The sequence below is a fragment of the Coenobita brevimanus genome, chromosome 46 (assembly GCF_032717465.1).
Source record: "Coenobita brevimanus isolate Jiangsu-jjx chromosome 46, ASM3271746v2, whole genome shotgun sequence".
Lineage (NCBI taxonomy): Eukaryota > Metazoa > Arthropoda > Malacostraca > Decapoda > Coenobitidae > Coenobita > Coenobita brevimanus.
In genome coordinates, this window is record NC_136999.1 from 18,338,075 (window position 1) to 18,365,273 (window position 27,199).

At 42.0% G+C, this 27,199-nt stretch overlaps 1 protein-coding gene and 1 pseudogene across 1 annotated transcript in view; both read right to left on the bottom strand.

Annotated features, from left to right (window-relative positions):
* Window positions 1-27,199, bottom strand: part of LOC145398663 (protein turtle homolog A-like) — a 550,000-nt gene that overhangs the window by 24,894 nt on the left and 497,907 nt on the right. Inside the window, exons 14-16 of the mRNA XM_080271469.1 lie at window positions 22,061-22,244; window positions 20,768-20,953; window positions 18,656-18,658 (exon numbers count right to left, since the gene is read on the bottom strand). Of these exons, the coding sequence (XP_080127595.1) occupies window positions 18,656-18,658; window positions 20,768-20,953; window positions 22,061-22,244 (373 nt within the window). The remainder of the gene's footprint in view (window positions 1-18,655; window positions 18,659-20,767; window positions 20,954-22,060; window positions 22,245-27,199) is intronic.
* Window positions 11,420-11,555, bottom strand: LOC145398847 (5.8S ribosomal RNA; annotated as a pseudogene).

Here is a 27,199-nt window from a genome sequence, read left to right on the forward strand (position 1 = left end):
GATCTCTAGTGTTCTCTAGTTGTAGTAGAATCGTGTCAATATGTTCTGTGATGATGGAGAAGTGCTGGAAAAGAGTAACGTTGCCCTCTAAGTCATTTATTTTATCTATACTCTCGAGAACTACGTTTTCTGCTTGTTTCAGATTTTTCACAATTGTCTTCATTGCCGAGTTCTGTCCTGTGATGAATTTATTCTGGTATGTTAGTACCTGAGCTATCTTATTAAATTTGTTGTTTATTTCTTTAAGGTCATCCTCTGTAGCCAATCCAAAGATGTTCCCAAGAATTGCGCCGCCCAGATCGAACAAACCGCGCTTTTGGCGAGTACGTGTGATGTTGTTCCTGTCGCTCAGCACCTCCGTTCCATAAGATGGGAGATCTTGGATCATGACGAGCATAGTTGACTTCGCCTGTTCTAGTTTCCATTTCGCTAACTTCACCATTTCATCCACTTCCTTGGTGATATGTGATTGTGAAACATAATTCCCTATCTTGAAGTCCAGAATTCGCATCGGCGTCGCAAGTCTTTCTACATAAGTAGGTAAGTCATACAAGTAATCTAGACTTATTTCAGTACTCATGACGTCCTTGACGATTGTAGTCGTGGCCGTTGGAGCTATGAGGCATCCTTGTCGTACTATATGCTTGGGGTCTAGGTGCGCATATACTCTTACTATGTATAGGAGAATCCATAGCATAAGTCCCTTCATCGTAACCTACCGAAAAAAAAAAAAATCTATTAATTTCCTATAAAGCTGTGGTTGATGATAGTGATGATGTGCGTTACGGTTGGCTGTTATTTCATTTATAGAAGGAGTTTAAATCGATATTTAATTCTCGTAAATGATGTACTGTAGATTTCATTGGAATAGTTGCACCTATGTTCGATTGTTTGGTATATGACCTTAATTTCTTTTTGTAATCATTGTTGTGTTCTTTCTTGGTTTCTTGAGGTACGTTCACCTGTTCGGTTGTATCCGAGGCTGAATAATTATGTGATAATTCCCTTGAAACTCGTTTTAAATGGTCAATATGAACTTGTTTTTCCTCGCCACTTGAAAGTGACTTAATTAAAACTTTGTTTGCCTTTATGTTAATTACTCTGTATGGGCCCTCAAATTTAGGGGATAATTTATTGTCTCTCGTATGAATGACTCCGTAAACAATGTCTCCTAAGCTGATAGGTGAATCTTTTGCCTTCTTGTTAAATGCCTCCGTCATTTCTTCCTTGGACATCGTTAATTGTTTTTGCACTCTTTTGTGAATGTCCTGGAATTCACGTAAACGGAGTTTAGAGTAATCATCGTAATTGTATATAGGCATGCTGTCACCTTCTAGGAGCTCATATGGTAATTTTTTATCTGTGCCATATATAATGAAATGTGGTGTGTCACCAATGGATTTATTTATAGACCCATTAATGGAGGCCTCTACTCTGGGAATCCAATCATCCCAGCTTGCATAATTTTCACTGAGAATGTGTCGTAGCACATCTAATACCTTTTTATTTTGTCTCTCTACCAACCCATTCGATGCTGGGTGATAGGCCAAAACGTTAACCTTTTTAATGTTGTATTGTTTACATATTTCTTGTAAGATCTCAGAATTAAATTCTCCTCCATTATCACTTATTAATACCTTTGGGGTAGTAAAGCGACATATTACATTATCTGTTATTGCCTTTGCTACGGTCTCTGCTGTCTTATCTTTAATTGGAGCTAAAATGACATAACGGGAAAAATGATCCGTTGCTACGAATAAGTATAGGTTATTATTGTATGATAATGGCATCTTGAGTAAATCAACAGCGACAACGTCCCATGGTTGATGTGGTACAGGGTAAATACCCATTGGTGCAGGTGTGATTGGGTATCCTTTGTGTTTCGCACATGATTCGCATCTGTCTATATGATTGTTTATATCTCTTCGTAATGAAGGCCAGTAATATAATAGCTGGGCTTGGTTGAATGTCTTATCCTTTCCAGGGTGTCCTGCATGTGGGCTGTCGTGTATCATTCGTAATACTTGGGGTATCATGTCATTAGGTACTACCAACTGGTTAGTATTTCTTTGGCGTTTTGGTTGTTTAGAGTTAATTTTGTATAATGTATTATTGACCATTGTGAATTGTTCAAGTGGGACATGCAGTTTGGGTAATTGTATGTCATCTCCACTTTCTAACTTGTATATTACTTTTGACCATACTGGGTCAAGTCTTTGTGCCTTTGCGATATCCTCGTGGTTTGGGATATTTCCTTTGAGATCTAACGCCGCGACCTGAATTGTGTTCGGGTTCCTAGATAATGTGTCAGCTACTATATTCATTTTACCTTGTATATAATGTATTTGTACATTGTAGTTTTCAACTGTACATTTCCATCTTGCTCTCCTCCCAGAAAGGAGTTTTTCTTTAAACATACCCACCAGTGGTTTATGGTCGGTGAATAAGTGGATTTCGTAACCATATACCAAATCTCGAAACTTTTGTAATGCAAAAATCACTGCAAGTGCCTCTAAGTCTGTAGTGCTATAATTTTTCTCCGCACCTCTTGTTTGTCTGCTGGCAAATGCAATTGGTTGATTCTTTCCTCTTTTATCTTCCTGCATCAGTACAGCCCCTAATCCTTTAACTGATGCGTCTGTACAAATAAGAAATTATTTCGTGTAATTCGGATATGCTAAACAAGGTGCATTTGTTAGTTTAATTTTTAGATTGTTAAATGCCCTTTTTTGTTCTTCTTCCCATTGGAATACAGCATCTTTTTTGAGTAGTTGGAATAGAGGGAAGGCTATATGAGAGAACTGTGGTACGAAGGACCTATAGTACCCAGCCAGACCTAAAAATTGTCTAACTTCGTCAGTCGTAGTGGGTTCAGGAAAATCTCTCACTGCCTGTATTTTGTCATCAGTGGTGTGAATACCATCAGAACTTAATTTGTGGCCTAAGAAATTTATTTCCTTAAAGCAAAATTTGCATTTAGAAAGTTTAATTTTTAATCCAGCATCACTAAGCTTTTGTAAGAGTAAGTCTAATTTCCTGAGATGATCCTTAATATTCTTCGTTGCGATAATAATATCGTCAAGATAAACAAATATTCCTTGTCCTAAAATTCCGGACAATACGTAATTCATAAGACGCTGGAACGTACTGGAGGCTGTCCTCAGTCCCATTGGCATTCTTGTATATTGATAATGGCCTCTGTTTGTTGAAAAGGCAGTGTATTTACGTGACTCCTGAGATACCGGAATCTGATAGTATCCGTTTAGGAGATCGATGGTCGAGAATATATTATTCTCAGGACCAATATTCTGTAGAACATCACTTAGCAATGGCATGGGAAATCTGTCTGGGATGGTGTGATTATTTAGTTTACGGTAATCTACTACCGCACGCATTTCTCCATTTCTCTTGGGCACAAAGAAAAGGGGAGCGTTCCACGGAGAAACTGAAGGCACAATAATTCCAAGCTTTAACATTTCATCGACATACTGATTTGCAAGTGTACGTTGGGAGTGTGGTATGCGATAAGCTGGTACGAAAATTGGTGGTGTTTCTGGGTGCACATTAATCATGTGATTAATCAAGTTAGTACACCCTAATTGTTCTCCGGGCAATGCTACGGTGTCCCTGTGTGTTTCCAGCAGGGTTAACAAATCATTTTCTTCGTCAAATTCACCTGAGTGAATTAAATTCTCTTTTATTCTTTCTCTATCCGTAGATTTGATCTCACTTGTTACTCCACCAATATTTATTTCCTTCACAGGGGCGAAACATTTTTCAATATTAACTATGCAAGTTCCCTTCTTCAACTGAACTTCCCCATTCATGTGATTAATAATGAATATTTGAGTTAGCCCTTCGTCGTTCGTATGACATAATGCGTTTTCTACTGACAATCCCTTTACTTTACATAATTCTTCTAAGACAAGAACAGTACTATTCCGTAATTTGCTCTTTATGGTAACCTTCATGTATGAATTAGGTGGTATAACCAAATCATTAGTGAGATGGGCTGGAAAAATTGATAAATCAGTACTGTTATCTGGGTCACTAATTCTGGAGGATGGGGTTGCTGGTGTAAGTGGATCTATACACTCATCTGTTTGTGTATGTTTGTTAAAGCCTTTAATATTACCAATTCTTTTTGGTTCTCTTCTACCAATCGGTGAGAGCTCTGAAAGTATTTCCTCTATGAATTCATTATCAAAGTCTATTCCATTCATTTGTGGGAGTATAGTTATGTTCTCAGTTCTCATGGATCTTAAGCCCAGTAACATATGAGCTTTAATTGCTAAGTTTTCAACGATATAGAACAATGCAGAGAATGGTCTTGTAGTTTCTGTGAAACTGAGATTTAATCTTATCATACCTTTTACTGTAATCTCTTGACCATCTACTGTGTATAATTCTAAATCAGCTTCATCCAGAAAAGTTACTTTCTTTTTATTTTTAAGAATTCTATTTAGTTCTTCATGTGTTATTAAGTTCACTGGAGAGCCTGTATCTAAAAATAAGGAAACGTTTTGATCCTCACATACAGCTGGTATCAAGATACACTCATTTCCCAACATGCCTCCTATGTGAAGTTTAACCTTGTTCTTCTTTACGTTTGTTCGTTTTTTGTCATGACTTGGTCTTCCCCCAATTTGAACATAGACACAATTTTTTCTACTGTTTTGCAATCACTAGTCCAGTGCCCTTGGTATCTATGATGCCTACAGTAAGGACCAAATCCTTGTGTCTTTTGATTATCCTCTTTTGCCTTGATAAAGCATTCATACCTTGTGTGTCCTGGTTTTGCACAGTAATGACACAGAATGGACCTATCCCTTGACTGTGACCTACGAGGTGATTTCCCATAAAAAGTGTTGTTTATGGCGCGAGACCTGCTCGGGCTGCGCGAAAACTTATGAAACTGCCTGTAGGAAGGCGTGTGGGAACGAGGTCTAGGCGTCTTTGTTTGTTTGGGCTGCCTCATTTCTGGTCGCGATCGATTTTGTTCTCTGTTTGGGGTCGGTGTTGATGTTTTCACAGCTGATACTGTCTCAGGTACCCTGATTCTACCAGAATGTGCATGTGTGTCGACCACACCTGCTTTACTGCACTGCATCTCTACCTCGTTCATTAAGTCTAGTAAGCACATTCCCGGGGTGTACGCGATTGTTTTGGCGATCTTAAGGGTTCTATCAGGTAATTTACACAAGGCAGCTACATAACCAATGATGTCCACGACGAGGTCTGGGGACATCTTTCCATCATCTGTTATCCACTTAGAATTCTCCAGAGTAGCTAATAGGGTTCTCTTGATTGTAGAGACATCAGCAGTTATTTCACTGAGCACATGGTTTGTAGTGTGCTCCCTTACAAGATCTACAATTTTATGTAATTCTGGAATTATACCTGGCAAGAAGTTCATACCTCCAGAAAATTTCTTCAGAAATTCAGTTTTAAATTCATCATATGTCCTAGCACGATGTAGCTTATCGGAGTGCAATAAATTGCTTGCTGGACATCTTTCTTGGCTTATGCAAGATGAAAAAATAGCAATTTTCTCTTGTTCATCTAGTATGTGGCGCTTGATGAACATTTGTTCGCACTGACTGATTAATGAAATGACATCAATGCGATCCTTGTCTGTGCCAGAGAATTTTGGGGCAGTCTTATCCTCGTGATACACAAAAACGTGAGGTGTGGTTTTTAGATCAGCAGTATTTGGTTCTTGATTCATATTTAATGATTGCCCTGTTAATTCAACTTGTACGAGTTTATCGTTATGTGAGGGAATGGTAGAATATGTATGACCGGACCGGTGAACCCTGTTAAGTATATTGGCATACGTATTCAAGGCAGCTGCAAAGTCGATACTCTCTACATCTGAAGGGGTTTCCCACTCATCATCCGAAACTCCCGTATTTGTTTCCTTATCTATAACGTGTGGTGTGGGTTGTACAATGGGTGGGTTGTCTCTTAATTGTGAGTCTGATGTTGTGGCAATTTGTGTGTCATCTGGTATTAACGTGGGTGGTGGCGAAAATATTCCTGTCATTAAGATATGATGTTATGAAATACGCCTCTTGTTTATTTATGTCCTAGCAAACTAGATGAGTAAATAAGTTGAATATAGCTAATTTTAGCACTGAGAAGAAATGAGCAAGTATAATTTTACCCACTTGATACAGATCGTAGAGGTGTGTCAATACAAAAGTCGATCTCGGAAGAAAATACAGGTTTGATTAAAGATCTCTTGATAATTCTAGTGGTGTGTTGATGGACGATATTACTCAGGAAACTCCATGGCCTGGTATTTGTAGTGGTTAACGGCTGTCCCAGGCAAACCTCAGCATAGAACGTCGAATTTCCAACTTAACTGTGAAAATAAGTGAATATGAGTAGGAGCTATGTGAATAATGAGTAATGAGTAGTGGGTGAGAAGTGCCTGGTGTCAGTCACACGTTGCTTGGCATGGCAGACTCGCGTTGTGATGTCATCTCAGCACATGGTGACGTCGGCTTCCCACACTGGTAGCTGTGGTGAGTGAATGAGTAGCGATGAGTAACTTGAGTGAAGACGAGTGAGTAAGATGAGTTGTGAGTCGTGTCTAACTCTTCGTTTGTTTGTTCCCTTTATTCTATGTGGAAGTTTTCTCGGTCCTTTTCCCTAGTGATTTATTCGTTGTGGGATGAAGACTGCCGCTACTTGTAGGTGCGTGTAGAAGATTATACAGACGATGTAGAGTTGTTAATTGTAGTTGATTGTAGATGGCTGTAGTTGATTGTAGATGGCTGTAGACTTTGTAGAACTGAAGCTAATCTTGTAGTCTCGGTTGCTTTTGTAGAAATTTGGTTTTAACTCGGAGACGATGTCCGCATTTGCTGGTTTGTCGTTAAGCTACTTGCAAGGCGTCGAGTGATCTCTTGACCTCTGCATCAGCGTAATGATCTGGGAGACGGAGGGGGCAGGATGGAGAGAATACTGTCAGGAGCTGATATTGTTGGTTCTTTTCAATCTTGATATTTTGTAGGAATTTAATGTTGATTCGTAGACGAGGTTTGTATACGTTCGCTGCTACCAAATGTCATAAAGACTTTGTAGTTACTTGTAGAGAAGTATATTTTAGACTTGTGGTCGAGCGGCTTTTATATCTTGTAGTAGTTTCCCCACCAGATGTCATGTAGTGACGGGAGAGGTAAAGAATAGTATGGGACTATTTTTATTTGTCTTGGAAATATTAAACAGGTATAAAAGTATAAGTCCTGGGTAGCTACCTCCCTGTCTCGCTATCTCTCTCTCTTTCTGTTCTAAGACTAATCTCCGTCTCGACCTCTCTCTAGGGTCGCTTGTCTCCTTCTAAACTCTCTTTTCTAAAATCTGGTGTAGTAGGGGTGTGTCACATATGTTCCTCATGGCAACCGGATCTTTCTCACGAGAGGACTGCTGACAGCTAACTGCATCATCTTCTTACTGGCCGCTGTCGTCAGCTTTCCTCCGTGTAAGCATGTTTAGCGCTGCTCGCTTCTCGCAGACACAACACCTTCTCATCATTTGACTTCCTGCTTCTATCTGTCTCTCTATCTATCTATTTATCTATCTATCTATTATGTAGTCCTATATTTCTAGGCAGTGGTACGCCCCAGTCCCGACAATTTTGGACCTTTTTTTTTTTGGCTCAAACATCCGCTTTTGGTGAGAAACATCGAAAATTCATAGAGAAATCGCTCACCTGAGGTTTAAAATACTCGATTTAGGTACGAGTACTTCCTTACCTGACTTGGTTTTCTAACAGGATGGCACCAAAGAAAACGAGTTCTATGGGAGGGTAACTATTTTATCCACTCATAAACAGTATTTATTTATTTACTTGGTACGAATTTATACGTAGTACAAGAATATATTGGTTTTCAAACAGTAATATAGGCATTATAAGCATTGTTTCACTCACTAACTCATCACCATTCATGACCTTTTTTTTCCCACATTACCTGATCATCATTTCTGACTTTCTTCCTCTAATGCTATGTAAACTTTGTCCTCCACATTGTCATCGATTGGGGAATCACTCTGGCCCTGAATGTCTTTATTGGCCAGGTCACTGGTAACAGGTGAATTGCCGAGACAATGGCGTGCAGGGGGGGGAGAGGTTATGCGGTGTAAGGCATTGTCCCTACTTGGCATCTTGTAGAGGAATAGAGGAAGGTGTCCCAAGTATACATGCCAAAAATCACTCGCGAAATCACTCACGAAAATTGAAAATTGTGCAAATTAGGGACCTTGCAATGTTGCCACGTTAATTCACGTCGCCAGGACATGAGTGCACATCATGTGCGGATGTTAATTCATGTCGCTGGGACGGCGCGGGTTAAGATCATGGTTCATACTGCATGTTATGGTATCCGGTTCAGGACTTGTGTCCTTACAGGATTTCAGGGCAAGAGGTTCGTCTGCCTTAATCTCTTGATTGTACAGGAAATCTACGTGTTCCGTGGCAAGGTCTAATATTAGTAGCTCAACCATGCGTTTATGGTTTTGAAATCGCAGGTCATAATTGGCTGTGCTACTTATATAGGAAAAACTCATGGTGAAGATGTTAGTTATGCCCCTAGGGTCGTAAATTTTTTTTTGTTTACCTACAGAATGGTCGAGGGGTGTTAAGGCATTTATTATTTAATACTTGAATTGTGGCCCAGCTATTCTTGTGTGGGGTAAAACGATTCACCATTGAACAAAAGACCGTCAGAAGTCACATTTAACCATTCTAATTATTCTCCTTGTCTCAGCCCTTGCTTGATGTAAGCAATAAGTTTCCCTCATCAGGATGACTGTCCAAAATCCTGTATCTCCTACTGTGTTTTCTTAATGTTTGTCGGCAATCCGGTGTCCACTAATGAATACCATGTTTCACACGAAATGGAGAATTTGTGGGAATATCAGTCTCACCTGTGTGTAATATGGAAGTGGTTAAATTTTGGACTTATACATCTATGGTCTCCCAAAGGTATATCTAAACTGATGATCGTTGAGAAGAATCTCCAGTGTGCCTTCTTAAAGGTAAATTTTGGTAGTGGGGAGTTCGGAAAAAAAAAAAAAAAAAAACGAAGCCTGTATAAGACAGATGGGTAAATGATCACATCTCAAGGAGTTGTTATAGAGATCTCATGAGAAATCTTGATGTATACCTGCTGAGAATAAAGATAAGCCAATATTATGCTACCAGTACAATCATCTACACAGTTGCTCTGCTATCGTTAAGAAGACTGAGGCTGGTCTGTAGTATTAGTTAAGCTACTTGTTCACCATGAACATCGATCCTCAAGCTACCCCATTCATAGCGATGGGCTTTAGAGTCTCCCAACAGTAAATTATTTCCAAGAAGGTGGCCAAAAAGTGAAACTAAGCATCACTATCAATCGGGCCATGTGATGACAGTCCAGAGAGCAAATAGACAGGCACGAGTTATTAAAATTAACTCTTCATGCAACATTTCCTAGAGTAGAATTTAGAACCACCTCTGTTTTGGGGTGTGGTTTACTGTACATATTTGAGCTGTGGAGGATCAAGGTGATCCACCAGGTGAATCTCATGTAAACAAATAACGTCTGGCTTGTGTACAGATAGCAAGAGTGCTATAATTTGTAATATATTCCCAGGAATGCTATGATATGTAATATGTTCCCAAGAGCCCAACATTTCCACTGTAACACAATGAATGTGGTTGATAAGGCAGGCACTTAGTTTTTTTTCTGCCCACCACCGGGAAGCAAATACCAGGGGACCTATCCCGGTGCTTATTTACGGAAAACTCCATATTATAATCAATAACGAGGTTCCTAGACTCCCCCAAGAAAGAACCAACTCTTGTCTCCCTTGCTTGAGCAGGAGCAGGTATGACATGAGGATGTGACTGAGGGGGAAAGGGTGTGAAATTTGCCTTATTAGACTTGCCAGGCTTCTGTTTCTGTTTCGTAGAAATGGAAGCACCATCTAATGAATAGGAAGCAGCTGGGTTATCAGTAAGAGAGCTGGTTTTCATAGGGGGAGCAGAAGTGGGAGAGATGCGAGTAGCAAGGGTGCTGGAGAGAGGGTCAGTTTGTGTCCGTACAGTACACATCATGGGACGGAACACAACAGCTGATGTATAAAGTACATTAGGCTTGGAAGTCGCGTACAACTCCTTCACCTTCTTACTAGCATCATAACAGAATATGCCCTCCGTTACTTTCAGTGTACAGACTTCCATCTTGGGGACAATCTCTTGAGGAAGCAGGATGGGCACCCTTTCAGTGAATGTACCATTCAGTCGCATATGTACAGTGGTCAGCAGAATGACCTACAGAAGCGCACTTGCCACACATAAGTCAGTAGCCTGGCAAGCCTTTTCATGAAGTCCTTAAGTTTGACATTTAGAGCAAAGAAGAGGGTTAGGGATGTGGGGTTGGTCGTTAACAATTTCGTAACCAACTTTGACCCTCGAAGCTAAAGAAACTTTGCCAAAAATCAAGATAACCATGACCATCTTCGTCCTCTTGCCCTCCAAGATTCTAGTAATAAATCGTGCATCTGTTATGTCTTGCTGAGCAAGTTCATGTACGATGTTGTCCTCTATAACCATGAGATCCCTGCAGGTGATAACACCCTTGCAGGAATTCATGGAGTGCGGAATTTTTGACTCAACATTGTAACAATGGACCTTGCACAGCTTGAGGAAATCCTTAACCTGGGCTGGGTTGACAGTTTTTGTGAGAAAGTCTTCACTAGCAAGTTTCTTTACTATTTCCACCTCAGCAGCACAGCTATCATTCACCTTCTTGATGATGAACAATTGAGGCTGGACAGAGAAGCTGAATCAACAACATGAACTGAAACAAATAAAATGTTATTTTCCGAAATATCATGTGGGATACGAGTCTGAGGCCGGTCTGCCTGTGGGCAGTCAGTCCGTTGGGCAGTCATTCTATCGCCAGGACCATCTCCTCCCCCCCCCCCGTAAAGGGGGAAGATGCAGCAGGGGCAGCTGTCATAATAACCATCTCCTTCCCTCCTGGGAGGAGGAAAAGGAAGACTAACATGTGGACAATATATTTTTTCATTCATTCATTGCCAGACGCCATGTATCCCAGAGGTGGGGTGGCCCAGGCTTAAAGTTAACTGTTTTACAGGGAGGGGCACTAATCCTCCACAACCCCACTTAATACATAGGGAGCATGTATGGTTTCGATAGATGTAAACCACCCAGCATTGTACATGGTTACAAGGCTTAGAGGAAGGACGAGCAGGAGAATCCTGTTGTCATCGGCAGTTGAGTAATAAAGTCCACCTAATGCCTCTTCCATGAACTCTGAGTTATCTGATTTTACAGGGAGGGGTACAAATCCTCCACCAACCCATTTGGAACGTAGGGAGCATGTATGATTTGGACATATGGTATCACCCAGCAGTGTCTGTTTAACTCAATGTGCGTTCGACTTGTCGATGTGTCTGAAAATGCGTATCACATACTGACTCGCAGTTCACTGCGGTCTTCATTGACCCACGATCCAAGTGATCCCCGGTTAAGAGTTCACCGGGGCTTAAAGACTTGTGCGATGAAGCCTGTTGTTAATATGTTTAATATGCTTAACTGCTTCTCTTTTGGGCCTCACTGCTGCTATGCTTCTAAATGATCAAGTTTTGATATCTATCCGTTAGCCCGAGGCACCCACTCCCAGTGAAGGGAAGCAAGGCATCCAAGGGTGCCAGTCCTATTAATATGCTTAAAATTGGCAGGTGATCTCTCCTGGGACGAGGTCGTGACCAAGAGTAATTATTGTTTGGTACTGGCAAGGTAACACCCTCCACTACACTTCTTCTCCTCCTCCTCCTCCTGCTGTTGCTGCTGTTGCTTTGTGGCTCTCTGATGGTATCAGTACTACTATGGCACTGCTCGTTCCAAAGTACTTCTCGGTAAGGTGGGCAGCTGCTGCTGCTGCTTCTCTTTTGGGCCTCACTGCTGCTAATGCTGCTGCCGCCTGTGTGAAGAAGGCATCTGCAGCACCAGCATTGACACCGGCAGCAAATCAAATGCTTTTCTCACCTGACACTTACCGACACACCACCACCACTTCTACTGGCAGCAACAGCAGCAACCAGCTTCCATAAATTTGTTCGTTTTGTCAGGGCTTCCCCCGCCCCCAATACATACAACAATCATCGAGGAGGTAGTAGGTGCCATGCCTGATCCCCATCATCGGGCACGCATGACTCCTCACGTCAGCCAGACTTCAAGTTTCACCCACACTACTCGGGACCGTCAAGGAGCTTGGGTCTCTGCATGCAGGCTACTCCAGGCCGTCACTTCAACAGCGAACATCTGGCACCTCCACCGGGCCCTCGTTGAGTCCTCCTCCTGCAGTTCCTCTAGAGAAAGGAAAAGAACAAGAAGCCTCCTCCTCTCCGGACTGCAGTTGGCAATGAGGGCCACTTCAAAAGGCTTGTTGGCGACAGCCAATAAGCAGTGCAGGACAAGGAGAAACGAGTTCTCTTCCTCCTCCTCCTCCTTCTTCTTCTTCTTCTTCTCTCCCCCCACGACGAGGGGCGAGAGGGGAGGAGCCGGTGCTCGGCAGTCTGCTCACTGACTTGGCCAACATGACAACCAGACCCTTGCAAATACCAAATACTGGTAGGTGTCGATTCTTTGTGGACCGACAGAAGCAAGGAGTGAGGGATGCATCAGGCAGCAGGCTGACATGCACAACAACAACAACAACAACAACAGCAGCCTGCTGCTGCTGCAGCAGCATTGTTACCACCCTTTCCACTTCTCTTGCCTCTAGCCTCCCCGTACATCACCCCCAGCCCCCGGTGGTGCGCCACGCACGCCGTTCCTCGGGGACCGGAACAGTTCGATTCAGACCCGAGCGGACCCAAGGCTCTCCCCACCACCAGCAGCAGCCCCTGCCTGCCGCCGAATATGGTGGTCATTGGCACGCTGGTGGCTGCTGCTACTTTTGCGGTGAGGAGGCGCAGGGAAGGGGGGAGGAGGGCGGATTGCAGTGGGTCCCGGAGGCCCTTGGTTGTCTTTCTTATCACTCATCACTCAAGTCAAAGGGACGAGCACAGAAGGGAGAGAGCACGGCAAGGGTCGGCCGGGTATATTCTCTAACCCAAAACAGACTATCTTCGCGGCCAACTTCTCCACCTGCCTCTACCTGTCCACTTCCCGTTCCACTACCGTTCTCGGGGTCAGTGGAGCGCGCACATCCAGTCATTCGTCTCTTGCTCCTGTGCCGCCAAATGAGAGCCACGGGCTCCTCGGATGACGAGGGTGTGCACGTGTACCTGGCAAACTCTTCTTGGTCCTTCTCGGAGCCGAGTTCCCACCCGGTTACACAAGGGGTGACTGACACACTGACGGACTGACTGACCATCTGACTGGCTGGCTGAGCTATCGGGACCAATCAATCCCATTACCGTTGACCAGACTAGCCTGAGGCCAACCGATGACGACAACAGCAGCAACAGCAGCAGCAGCAGCAGCAGCACAGGGTCAGTAAGACAGTGATCCACTCACTACAGCATCCAAGAAACCCCTCTTCACGGACCCACCCACCCACCCACCACAGGACCACCCTCGTCAAGGTTGTTGCTCCTTGACTCCACAGAGCAGACCTCAGTATTGGTGGTGGTAGTGGTAGTAGGCCGCAGAGCACCCTTCGTCCCTTCTGTCGGAGACCCCGTGATGAGCCCTCTGACGGCACAGAAGAGAGGAAAAAATGAACCATGTCAGGCTGTGCGTCACTTGGGACAAAGGAGGTGAGAGCAGGAGCAGGAGCAGGAGGAGGAGGAGAGGGGGAAGAAGACAGGTCGAACTGTATCCTCTGTCCCTCCTGCCTGCCTGCCTCACCTTGGTTCCTTTCCAAGTCCCACCTTAACTCCACCTCCGGTGGTGCACCGACTGTTTTAGTAACAACGTCGAGCACCGCATCTCCTCTACCCCTGGGTAGGAGAAGAGTGGACGGTGTGGAAATGAAACGGTAGTCCCAGTGCTACACCCCAGCCTCTCCAGAACACTGTTCGGCCCCCTGAGAGCTTCTTTAATCACCTTACAGATCTCCCAGTGTTCAGTCCCTTGCTTGATGTAGAGGGTGGAGCCAACCGTCGTCATGCATGCCTGCACGGACACACAACGACGACGACGACGACGATGCCCTCCAGAGTGACAGGTTATATCACCCAGAGGAAAAAACAACCATGGCTGAGATTGCCCTCTCAACCCACTCCAGGGAGGCCTGACCATCTACTCACGCACCCAGAGCATGCGTGTTCATGGGCAGAAACCTTACATGGGCAGGAAGAAATGACAGTCTAAGTGCAAACGTACGGAAACCTAGTGTACCAAACTAAGAGGGAAGGGAGGGAAATGAGAACTAGCAAGCCTATTAAGATACCATAACGGTTTAAATAAATAAATAAAAAACTAAGCCTTGTGGGACAACCCCAGAGAACTAGTGGAAATAGCATACCAAAACAGTCTGCACTCTTTGCAACCATGCATAGAATCTGACCACGATACTTGTCCATCCCTATAACTACCTAACCTACTGCAGATATTAAAGTCTGATTTTAGTTTATTAACCCCAAAGACTGGCACTGAATTTGGCACACTGCGTGCTGTACCGGATGATATTTACAGAAATTGCTTGTTTTCAAACTACATTATAGCAACTACACCACTTAGAATATTCAGTTTTTAAAAGATCAAAACAAACTCAGTGGTCCTTCGTCTCTCCACTGCAAGTGTCCTCAACTGTCTCGATGAATGCATTGTGGAACAAAGAAGTGATAAATAGAGATCACTTTTGGAGTTCGGATGAGCACATGAGGCCATGGCTAGGGCGAGCTGTCTGCACAAGACAGGGCAGCCTGGGTAAGGTGGCACTGGGACCTTCATTCTCTTCCTGGAATGGGTAGGTAGCTTGGTGCAGATTAAATTGGCATGGGCTGGAAGGGCAGCTGTGGTGGGAAGTGAACCGAACAAAGTGGAAATACTTAATTGGTCTATACACTTCCATGTCATGTGGTTGGCTGCCTATGACATCCACCCGCTTTTCTCATGGATGTCATGGTGACAAAAAGAAGTTGGCGTCCACTTTGAACTGTAGTGGGAAAAGAAAAATGGCTATGTCCTTCACCCAGAGATTCCTCAACATCTGATATTCACTGCTTTGTGTTCTCAGCCAAGGTTTACGGGTCAATGAAGAATTTTCCCCTTATGAAAGATTTTATTTTGCTAAAAAAGTACGCCCATATCCCAAAATGATCCTTGCAAAAAGCGATCTAAATTAATGGTGCCCAACTGCTGAAATTTGCATGACAGTGACCATTGCAAACACTTTTTCACGCGTCCTAATATTTTTTTATCAAAATGTTCTAGATAGACATGTGATATACATCAAAAGGAAGTGACAACAACCAATTTGCTTTACAATACTGGGATATAATTTTTCCTTTTTTTTTTTCAGTGTAAAACCCGATTTAATTTTTAAGTCAATACTGAGAATTATCCGAAAAATGACTACAGGAAATGTTATTCTCAGAAGCTGTTTCCTGAACCCATAGGAAGATTTACCTATGAATGGTACTTATAATTCTAAATTTTAGGCACATTATTAGAAATTATCTTAGATGCAAGAAATGATATAATGAGTTTCGAAAAGTGTACACAATAGCTACTATCAACAAAGAAAATCTTCAGTGATTACAATTCTTTGTGCAGTGAGATATAAACCACATCTTCATACTACCAGTTTGATAGGCATGATTATTTCTCCACCAGTCACCATCCAGGAAACCGCAGGATGTGACCACTTGAAATTGCTCAGATGGGAAAACGAAAATACAATTACTGCTTGAACAAACATTACTGTACCAACTGAAGAGAGTTTTAACAGAATGTACTTTTTTTAAGTGAATAAAAACTAAACCAGTAAAGTCCCTGAGCAACGAATGTTGGTTTTCTGTAACCATCTTTGATGTGCATTTTGACCCTCGACCTGACCAAGTCAGAGGGGGGGACTGTTACCACTGGGATCAACAACAATAGATGGTGTAGAGATTTCTTTTCCGGGCCAGAACTCAGAAAGTATTCACTCTAGAGTCACGGAATTTCACATAGTAATGTGTCTTATAGCAAATTAGTGCCTATTGATAGGTAGAATGCTTTGTCTTGATTAGTATCTTTTTTTTAAATAATGGAGTAAATAAAAAAGTCTCAGAGATTTCAGTGCAACCTGCGCAAGGAATCTGAATGGCCCAATGCATTTTCCCATTAAAGCTTTGCAATGATTACACCTAGGACGCAGAAATTTTACATGATAAATGTTTATGTGAATACCTAATTATGAATGATGTTCCATGACCGTACCTATTATGTAATCATAAAAGACGGTTGCCTAAAAAGCACGAGTCATAATTTCATCAAATCTGCTCATAACTTCATTATTGCCATGGACAAACTACTGAAATTTGTAAGTTTTTATGTTTTTGTGTTGCACAGGGGAGGGGGGGGGGACGTTATGCACTTGGTTAAGAGTGCAGGGAGGTGGGGAAATATGTGCTTGGTCAGGTGGAGGACTTCAACAGCTTAGTGTTGCCTTTCTTTCTTTTTTCTTTTTGTAAGGATGGAGTTGTAGTACCACGGTTCAACTCATTTGCATAAATTCTCTCTCTCTCTCTCTCTAATTATGGTATACTTGATGACTTATATATGTGTAACATTAGGACAATGCTTATTTATACTTCTTCATTTAGGCGCATTTAAGTTAATTAGCTAGTACTCTGACAAGAGTTTTTTTTTTTTTTTTTTAAGGAACAATAGAGTTGTATTTTACTAAAAATTATAATTTCAGGTTCATTTTAGTCAACACTCTTATATTAGGTATACCTGATTTTAGGACCAGTGCGTATTTATTCTCGAAGAAAATTATTAGATCCATTTAATTAATACTGTAACACTGGGTATATTTGTTTTGGGGATCGTGTTCGTGTAACGACTGATGATGGTCTAAGACGGTCTGAAAAATCGTGAACCAACTCTAAAACAAATAAGGTCTCGATATGAAGTTGCCTGTTGCTCTCGTCCTCTTATTTATTTTCAAAATTCGGTACCCTGGAGGCCAACCTGCTACTGATATTGTGTTCACCCAACGTGGAAGACATTCTCTGAAAACTTACTGTATGCTGAGAGACGAACACTACAATATCCGGAAACTTCAAATGGATATTTCACTTCTGTCTACATCCTACCTTATGAAAGAACTTCAAAAATCCTACAGTTCAGAGTATACATAAATGACTTCAGGAACACTGATGTATGTAGGAACTGGCACCTTTTTTTTTTTCCTTTTTTGCTGAAAAATAATTAAGTTGCGAAAAAGAAAGTTAAAGATTATGAAGTACTTAACGTGTCACTGAAAAACAAAATCAGTTTTTTTTCCCTTGATGAGTAAGCGTACAGACCACAGGTGTATTGTATGTAGGAGTGTCAAGGCCAGCCATTAAAGAAAGTCAAAATTAAGTATGTCTCCTAAAACGTGAAACGAAAATGAATAGCATGTGTTTAATTATTCTTTCAAAGTACTCATATTACGGGAGAAGGATCTACGATCTCCATGCTTAGATTTCTGACTGCCAATTTATCAGCCTAGCAGTATATATACATAGCCTACATATATATATATATATATATATATATATATATATATATATAATGTCCTCTGTGGCACTTTGGAGCTGTGGATTGGAAGGCCCTCAGGCAGTACTTCTTTTATTTTCCATGGGATGATTATTGCTTCCGTGGCTGGGAGCCATCTGAGTGTGCCATGCACATTACGGAGGTTATTCTCTCGGACATAGAAGCATACATTTCCTTCCCATATCCTTTGACTAATGCAAGAAAGCCTTGGTTTAATCACACTTGTTCTAATGCTATCTGAAACAAGGAGAGGGCCTACAAACGGTATCAGAGCCAACCCACCCCTGAATCACATCTTTTTTTATGCTTCTGCCCGGAATCGTGCTAAGTCTGTTCTTTGCTCTGCTAAATATAATTTCATCCATACTAAATGCTCTCAACTCTCCAACTCGAATTCTTCCCGCTCCTTCTGGCACCTTGCCAAAAACCTTTCTAACAACTTTACCTCATCATCCTTCCTTTCTCTTTTCTACTCTGATGGATCTGTAGCTATTTCCTTGACTAATAAAGAAGATCTCCGCTCAGACTTTCTCTTTCAATTCCACCTTACACGACTCCGGTGCTGTTCCTCCATCACTTCCCACCTCTGACTTCCTCATGGCTGACATTAAAATTTCTCCAGTTGATGTATTTTCTGCCATCAGTGGCCTCAATACAAACAATGCATATGGCTCTGATGTAGTCCCTCCTGTTGTCCTCAAGAACTGTTCTTCTGTGCTTACACCCACCCAAGGTAAACTCTTTCACCTTTGTCTTTCAACTTGTACCTTTCATTCTTGTTGGAAGTTTGCTCTCATTCAGCCAGTTCCAAAGAAGGGTAACCATTCCCAACCCTCTAACTATCGTCCAACTGCCTTAACATCCTGTGTCTCAAAAGTTATCGAGTCAATTCTTAATAGAAAAATTTTGAAACATCTTTCCCCTCACAACCTCCTTTCTGATCGCCAGTAAGAGTTCCGTCAGGGACGCTCCACTGGCGATCTTCTCACCTACCTTTTAGACTCCTGGTCATCCTCCTTTCGGGACTTTGGCGTTGCCATTGCACTTGACATCTCAAAGGCTTTCGATCGAGTCTGGCACAAATCTTTAATTCCCAAACTGCCCTCTTACAGTTTCTATCCTTCCATCTGTGCCTTCATCTATAGCTTCCTTTCTGGTCGTTCTATAGTTGCTGTTGTAAACGGCCATCGTTCTTCTCCTAGATCTAGTGGTGTCCCTCAGGGCTCTGTCCTGTCACCAACTCTCTTCCTTTTATTCATCAATGATCTTCTACGCTGTACATTTAACATTATCCACTCGCATGCTGATGAATCCATCCTTCACCTTTCCATTCCGTTTCCAAAACGTCCATCTCAGCAGTTACTTCAGCAAACAAGGGATGAGGCTATGGCACACCTAATGTCTGACTTGGCGCGTATCTCTGACAGAGGTAAAAATAATTTTGTTGTTTGTAATGTATCAAAGAGTCAGTTTTTACACCTATCAACCCGTCAAAATCTTCCACAGGAGTACCCACTAATGTTTTATAATATCCAGCTCAATCCTGCATCACCCTTGAACATGCTTGGGGTGTCATTCACTCGGGACTTATCTTGGAAGGATCATATTGCATTTCTTGTAAAATTTGCTTCCAAGAGATTAGGTGTGCTAAGCCAACTCCATACCTTTTATACCCCTGCACAGTTGTTGACTTTATACACGGGCTTTATTCACCCCTGCTTAGAGTACAACTCTCATGTGTGGGGAGGCTCCCCACATACAGCTCTTCTCAATAGGGTGGAGTCAAAGGCTTTTCATCTCATCAACTCTCCTCCTCTTACTGGCTCCCTTCAACCTCTGTCTCTTCGTCGCACTGTTGCCTCCTTATCTCTTTTCTGTCGCTACATCAATGGTCACTGTTCCTCTGAACTGTCTTCTTGCATCCCTCCACTGCTACGTAGCACCCGTCTAGCAACAAACTCTCATCACTTTTCTGTCCAGCTCTCTAATGCAAGAGTTAACCGTTACTCCCAGTCCTTCATTTATGCAACAGGTCAACTGTGGAACTGTCTCCCTCTATCTGTATTTCCTACTTCCTATGATCCCCAGTCTTTCAAATGCAGGGTGTCCAGGCATCTCGAAATGAATGGAATTTTAATTTGGCTGTCTTTTGTATTGTTTTTGTTTTCTTTTCTTGGAGGGAGCTGTTCTTGTGGGCTCAGCCATTGGTTGCTTCTTCCTTGCATAATATATATATATATATATATATATATATATATATATATATATATATATATATATATATATATATATATATATATAAATCTATACTGTATATATCTATCTATCTATATATCAATATCTATCTATCTATCTATCTATATATATATATATATATATATATACATTATATATATATATATATATATATATATATATATATATATATATTTATAACAGCCTTTTGAGTGTCCACTGCAGGACCGGCCTATCCCTACCAAAGTGGGGACGATACAGCAAATGTATGTCTACGAAGTGACTTAGGCTGTCTGGTAAAGATTGTATGTAGGGTGAGAAGTGCTTGTAAGTGTAACTGAAGTGTTGTAGTGGCTTTGGATGTGTGTGTAGGCTGTGAACGAAGTGTAATCGGGCCACGCAAGCCGACTGGGTGCAAGCATAGTTTATAGTATGTGATACAGGTTCAACTACAGCACCCCTGACGTCCGCCAAGCAGTAAGTGGCCAGAAGAACGCTCCTAAAATTTATTACCCTGGTGGGGCGCGAACCCTCGTTCTTCAGCGTATGAAAACGCACACTTTACCACTGCACCACATATCTGTCTATCTATCTATCTATATATATATATATCTATATCTATCTATCTATTATATATATATATATATATATATATATATATATATATATATATATATATATATATATATATAAGAAAATGTTTAGGTGGATTATAAAAGATAAATCGGTAAGGAGGAAATGCCACAAAGCATCCTGTGACTCTTATAATATGGGCCAGAATAAAAATCCATCATAACCCTTCTTTACCTTCGTCACCGCCTCCTACACTTGCAACATTTTTGGCGTCCTGTGTGGTCACGCCATGGCGTAGTCTTCGGCCTCGGCACCTGGACTTCGTGGCCACCACCATCACTGTCAGGATGAAGAGGAACCCGCTCACCACGCCTACCAACACGGCCAGTAATGGGTATGATTCAGCCACGCCTGAATTGTCTGCAAGGAGGATGGAGTACATTTTAGGGTTATATCTTATGTCTCTTTGGACATTTCGCAACATCACTTCCTTTCTGATTTACACTTTTCTCTCCAGTACACCTCAATATCCACTTGTACGTTATCAGTGCAATTGCTGTCGATATTAGTAAAAACAAGAGTGTTAAAGAGTTAATTTTCAGTGTTTCATCTCCATAAGTGCGCACCTCTGTATGACGTAGGGCGATGATGTGCCCTGATTGCTTCTAGCAGTCACCTATAAGTAGGTGAGAAAAATATTTAGGCACTGTGTGCATAAATAAACTGGTATGGAAGAATTACTTTTTTTATGTTTTTGACGTTGGGTGTGGGCTTTATCAGCCGATTCCCTGAAGCCCAGCAGTCCTCCTAAGCACCATTCATCTCCACATGCCACCACTATGGTGCTAACACCTACCATCCACACTGAATACAAGGAAAGGCTGTCTCAAATAGAACTGGCGTAATGGTATTAGCGTGGGATGTTTTTATATGTCGATGGGGTTTATGATGGACCAGTGAAGAATGTAATTCAGATTCTTTTAGCCTGTTCCCTTGCTCTAGCCCTGACTCGAACCCGCTTCCACTTGGACTGAAGACCATCTTTTTCCCGACTCGACTATTGCTTCCCCCAAACAGCGCTGAAAAAAAAAAAAAAAAAGGCCTTCTTACATCATGATAACATGAACAAAAGTGCAGAGGAACACACAAGAAGATACTCAGCTGTAACATGCAAAACAAACGGCGAAGAGATAGTTGAGAATGCTAACTATAGACGCCAGTTACCAACCTTCCTTTAGCTCTAATCCACTTTCATCGGTACTGTACTCTTCAGGGCCCACCTTCTGGTTTCTGCTCTGTGTAGCCTACCATGTTTGCACTTTGACTTATTCAGGAAAGCCTTGATTAAGTTAGGTTCGTTTTCGTAGTATCAAGTTAGGCTGGTTTGTTAGTCGATCAGGTTAATCATTTTGTTTGGTTAGGTTAGGTGAGAAATGAAAGACTGTAAGGGTGATCATCCTTAGAAAATCAAGACCGTAGCTCAAACATGGTATACAACGCGGAAATCTGTGGTCAAGTCATACTCACTGATCTTGTTCTCTGCCACCTTGAGTGCAAACCCGTGTAAGACGTACGGCGATGATGTGCCCTTGTCGTTAGCAGCAGCCACCAGCAACAGGTAGTCCCTACCCGGAGCCAGACCCTCCACGCTGAACCTCGCCGAGCTGGAGTTAACCCTGGCCACCACCTTCAGCGTGGCTGCATCTTTGACCTGACCAGATACAAGCATGGGATGACAATGATGATGAAAGATTATTATAATTATCGCTTATTATGATGATTATCATCGTCACCACCCATAATCATTGCTATTTCTTTGACAAGTGTGATTTTTTTCTAAAGACGGTACTATGTATTTCTCCCTTGCAGTAATCATAAATAGAGTTCTCTCATGTGCTTTACCTGTAAAGGAAAACGATGCATAATCGCCTACCTATCAACCCGTCAAAATCTTCCACATGAGTACCCACTAATGTTTAATAATATCCAGTTCAATCCTGCATCATCCTTGAACATGCTTGGGGTTTCATTCACACGGGACTTATCTTGGAAAGGTCATATTGCATCTCTTGTAAAATCTACTTCCAATAGATTAGGTGTGCTCAGCCGACTCCCGTGCCTTCTTTACCCCTGCACAGTTGTTGACTTTATACACGGGTTTTATTTGCCCCTGTTTAGAGTACAACTCTCATGTGTGGGGAGGCTCCCCACATACATCTCTTCTCAATAGGATGGAGTCAAAGGCTATTCGTCTCATCAACTCTCCTCCTCTTACTGGGTCCCTTCAACCTTTGTCTCTTCGCCACACTGTTGTATCTTTATCTCTTTTCTATCGCTACTTCAATGGTACCTACTCCTCTGAACTGTCTGCTTGCATCCTGTCTATCAACAAAGTCTCATCCCTTTTCTGTCCAACTTTCTAATGGAAGTTTTTTCTTGGAAGGAACGTTCATGTGGGCCCAGCCTTTGGTTCCTTCTTCCTCACAAAAAAAAAAAATATTTGTGTAAAAAAACCATGCAGTTTATATGTAAAAGAAATTTCATTGGAGAACGTATTACATAATTATTTTTCTTATTCTTGCCATCTGCAGAAGGATTTATTCACCGCGGTAGAGACTTTCCGGAATGTAGGCATTAGATTAACCTCCACTAGCCCTTCCACTACCAGGACTCTTCCCATATGCGTCTGACTGTAGACTGATGCATCAAAGATTACATCATATGACTGAAGAGTGGTAAGTTATAGATGAAGGAACATCTCTACATGCTACATAAATCAACTAACGGTCTTTGGAAATAAGTTGCCTCACTTCCGCAGACATTTGAGACTTGACAAAAACTAAACCAAACCGCATCACAAACTTCAGCATACTAACGACTCACACTTCATAGAAAATCACCCTTCCACACTCCACCACAGAAATCAGCCTCTCACACCATATCACACCAAGGACGTTAACCGAAGGGCCCGAAGTTCCGTCGTCTGTTTCTGGCGTACTTGTTCGGAAGATACAGAGAAAACAACCATTGCATATTTATTTTTTAAGTGTTTATTATTTTACGGGAAACATTGGGATTTCTAACTGGCTAAACTGTCATAAGTCTCTGCCTTATTTACCTGTTGAGGAAAGCAATGTTGATTCTTTTTCTTTTTTATGAGAGAGAGAGAGAGAGAGAGAGAGAGAGGCTTAACCCTTCTACAGCGATAGTCTACCTTTAAATATTGCACTGTTTACCAAGCGTACACGAATTCATTCAAAAGGAACAAGGGTTCATCACTTAAGCTAGGCCTAAATTGTTTTTTTGTTTCGTTCTTGCCATCATAAGACCACTGTGTTCAGCACTGTTTTCACGCCTCGTTGCTGTTGTTGTTGCTACCCCTTTATGTTTGGTCAATTTAATCAGTTGACCATAGGTAATCAACTGCTTCTGTGGAGCAGTCCTTCATGTAAAGTATATACACTGTGCAGGAACCGACCCATTTCCCCCCCCCCCTCTTGTGATAGTGCCTCACTGGAGTAGGACCTAGGTTCCAACCAGCGGCGAGGTGTAGTAAAAATGAGGAGGTTTGGCTTTGAGTGGATGCCACAGTTGTTCTCTGCAGGGAGGTTTGTCTCCCAAGTGGAAGTAGAAGTTGCTCTACTTCGAGTGCACAGCATCACCACGTGTAGGCTCCTCGTTAGTGCTAACCTCTCATAGTGAAGGTATTAATGAAGACTAACTATCCCTCCAGTTTGAAAATTGTCTCATATAGTGAATGGAATGGTTTGGGGATGGCAGAAACTGAGCACAGCCAAAATGATATCCTGGAAAACTGCTTCAAATCCTTAACCTCTGATCATACACCGTCAGTACTATTATTCTGGTTTGAATATGACGATTTTAGTCGGTACAGAGAAAACCCTACGAACTCAGAGGTGTGAACATTCGGCTTAAATCCGTCATTGCGACAACGTATTTTTACATTTAAGTCTTTCTGTTTCTAGATAAATTTACTGCAGAGCCTCAGTTAGCTATGACATCACAAAGAAAAGTGGCCAGACATTGCCCCAGGTGGTGACACTACATTACTGATAACAAAAAAACTTTCAGAGTTTCAATCTGTGAGGATATGTGACTAGCGTCTGGAACGTAGGTCAGTAGGTAATATATACCGTAATTACAGAGGTTCGACCTGTGAGGAAATTTCGGTGGTGTCAGGCGCATAGGTCAGCAGGTAACGTAAAGGCTGCGACATACATGAATAAGGTATCAATCTGTAATTACGGACAAAACTCTCTCTTCTTTTCCACTGCGTTTACTTTATATCTTTCAGTCTATCTGTCTATATACCTAGGCTGTTTTCCCCAAAGAAAGGAAGGTAGCCCAGACAGGACGACACACTCACGGTTTACTCATCCACATACACACATTCATTCGGATCTTAGCCCCAAGGGAAGAAGGAACAGATCCCCATCGCACCACACTGTATGAGGGTCAACTGTGCAGTGAAATCAGGAACATCCACAACAGGGTCCAACAGCAGAGCTGGTTTACCCCTGCCACATCATAATAGACCCATCCCCTTACCTGCACTTGACCTGATCAGCTGATCAGACCAGATGTGGGAGAATATCCCTTCAGGGGTGTGCCATCATTTATTCATTCACAATTTCTTTTCAATCATTCCCATCACAAGCAACGACTCTTCCTTACTCAACAGACATCCCCCTCACATCCAATGCTCTCTTTACACTGTCCATCCATCCTATTCGTGGTCTTCCTCTCACCCTTACACCTCCAATCCAGTTATCTTGTTCACCAATTGTTCATCATCCATTCTCTCCATATACCCAAGCCATCGATCAGCCATCTCCTACACAACTCCAGTTCTCTTCTGACCTTCACCGTTTCTCACTCAATCCTTGATGGTTACTTCATACATATTCCTCAAACACCTCATCTCCATTACATTTAAAGTTTCCCTCTCTGCTACACCCATATTCCACGTTTTAGCCCATATAACGCAGTCAATACCACAACACCCTCATGTGGCTTCTCTTTACATCTATTCTAAGCAAATGACATCTAAACACTTTTATCATTCTACCCAGCACCTTTCCTACTTCATTAATTCTAAACTTCACTTCTGCATCTATTCTTCCATCCACAGCAACATGTGACCCCTAATAGTTAACCCCTTAACCGCGGACTTGTTTTGCTCTGACTTGCGTGTCCCACGGGTATATTCATGCTCCGACAGACTCTCTAAAACTATTTGCCAAAAATCAGTTATTAGTCCTAGAATATTAAAATTAAATATGCATATGGGATATACCTTCAGCTTTCTCCTTGGATGTTTGTTGAGCCTTCATCGAGTACCATAGGACTTGTGGAGACCTCTGAAGTTGGGTAACGAAGTCTCCACTTTACACTTCCCGACAACCCGTAATATGATTACCACAGCCAGATATTATCACTAGAAACACTATTCTATGATTATCCAGTAGTTTGGAATCCATACTCCAAAAAAAAAAAAAAACACTGTGAAAGCAATGAAAATTACGAGTGAGTATGACCTTCCCACTTGCGCTAGTTTGCTGGTGGTATTCTGTCATTTATTATTAACAAAAACACTCACTCTTTATATTCCTGTTACTATATAAGACTTATATATATCTGCAGTCTTTATCCATAAGTTTCCTTCAGTAGTAGTAGTTTATTGTCACTGTAGGCATTCAATTTTTCTTTCAGTAAAATAAGTAGAGCCACGGATTCACTTTCACTGTGATAACCTCAAGCATTTGGACTCATATTCTTACATTACTAATTATTTACATTTCTATTTACATTTTCTATTGTATTTTCAATATTTACACTTCTATTTTACTTACACTATATTATTCACTGTCACTTGCAGTAACATAAAACTGTATTACACTGTTCAAAAATATGTACATCCATTGCTTTCACTTGCTATTTACACATTATTTTCATTTTCCACTTGCACTTCCAGAACTGCTTCTGGCTGTGGTAATCATGAAGCAGGTAATGCAGAGGGGAACCTGGCACTCAGCGCACTGCCAAGAGGTGCGTTTGTGCTCAGGTGTGCGTTGGGTAGTATGTGCACACACCTGGCACCTGCAGATCGCAGCCTTCCTCTTGGTTGTGGCAGGCATTTGCACCAGTCTGTGCTGATCCATGTACGCCCTCTGCTCAAGTCGTTCGGGAAGTCTTACTGCATGGCGCCTTGGAGCTGCTGCTGCCACCTTACCATATCTCTCAAGCAGATGCTGAACACAAGTCCTGGCGAACAACCTCAGGGAGAAGGACTTGGGTGGCTTTACCTTCATCTTGTACAGGATGAAGGCGTTCAGCATTGTCACGTCTATGAGATGAAGAATAACTTTCCTGTACCACCTAGTATTCTTCCTGAGGCAGTCGATCTCTCCAATCATCAGGTCGGACTTGTCCACCAGCCGCATGTTGATATTCTAGTCTATGACAGCATCAGGTTTTCTCACAGGTTCGCCTGTCCTACGGTCGACCTTCCCACTGTCTTTCAGTTCCCCCTTGTGTACGGTGGTGAGCATGTGCACGACCCTCTTCTTGTCATGCCACCGTATTGCCAGCATCTTCTCAGACTTGCGTAGGTGCATGTCTCCTCGCTGCGAGGTTCCTGCCTCT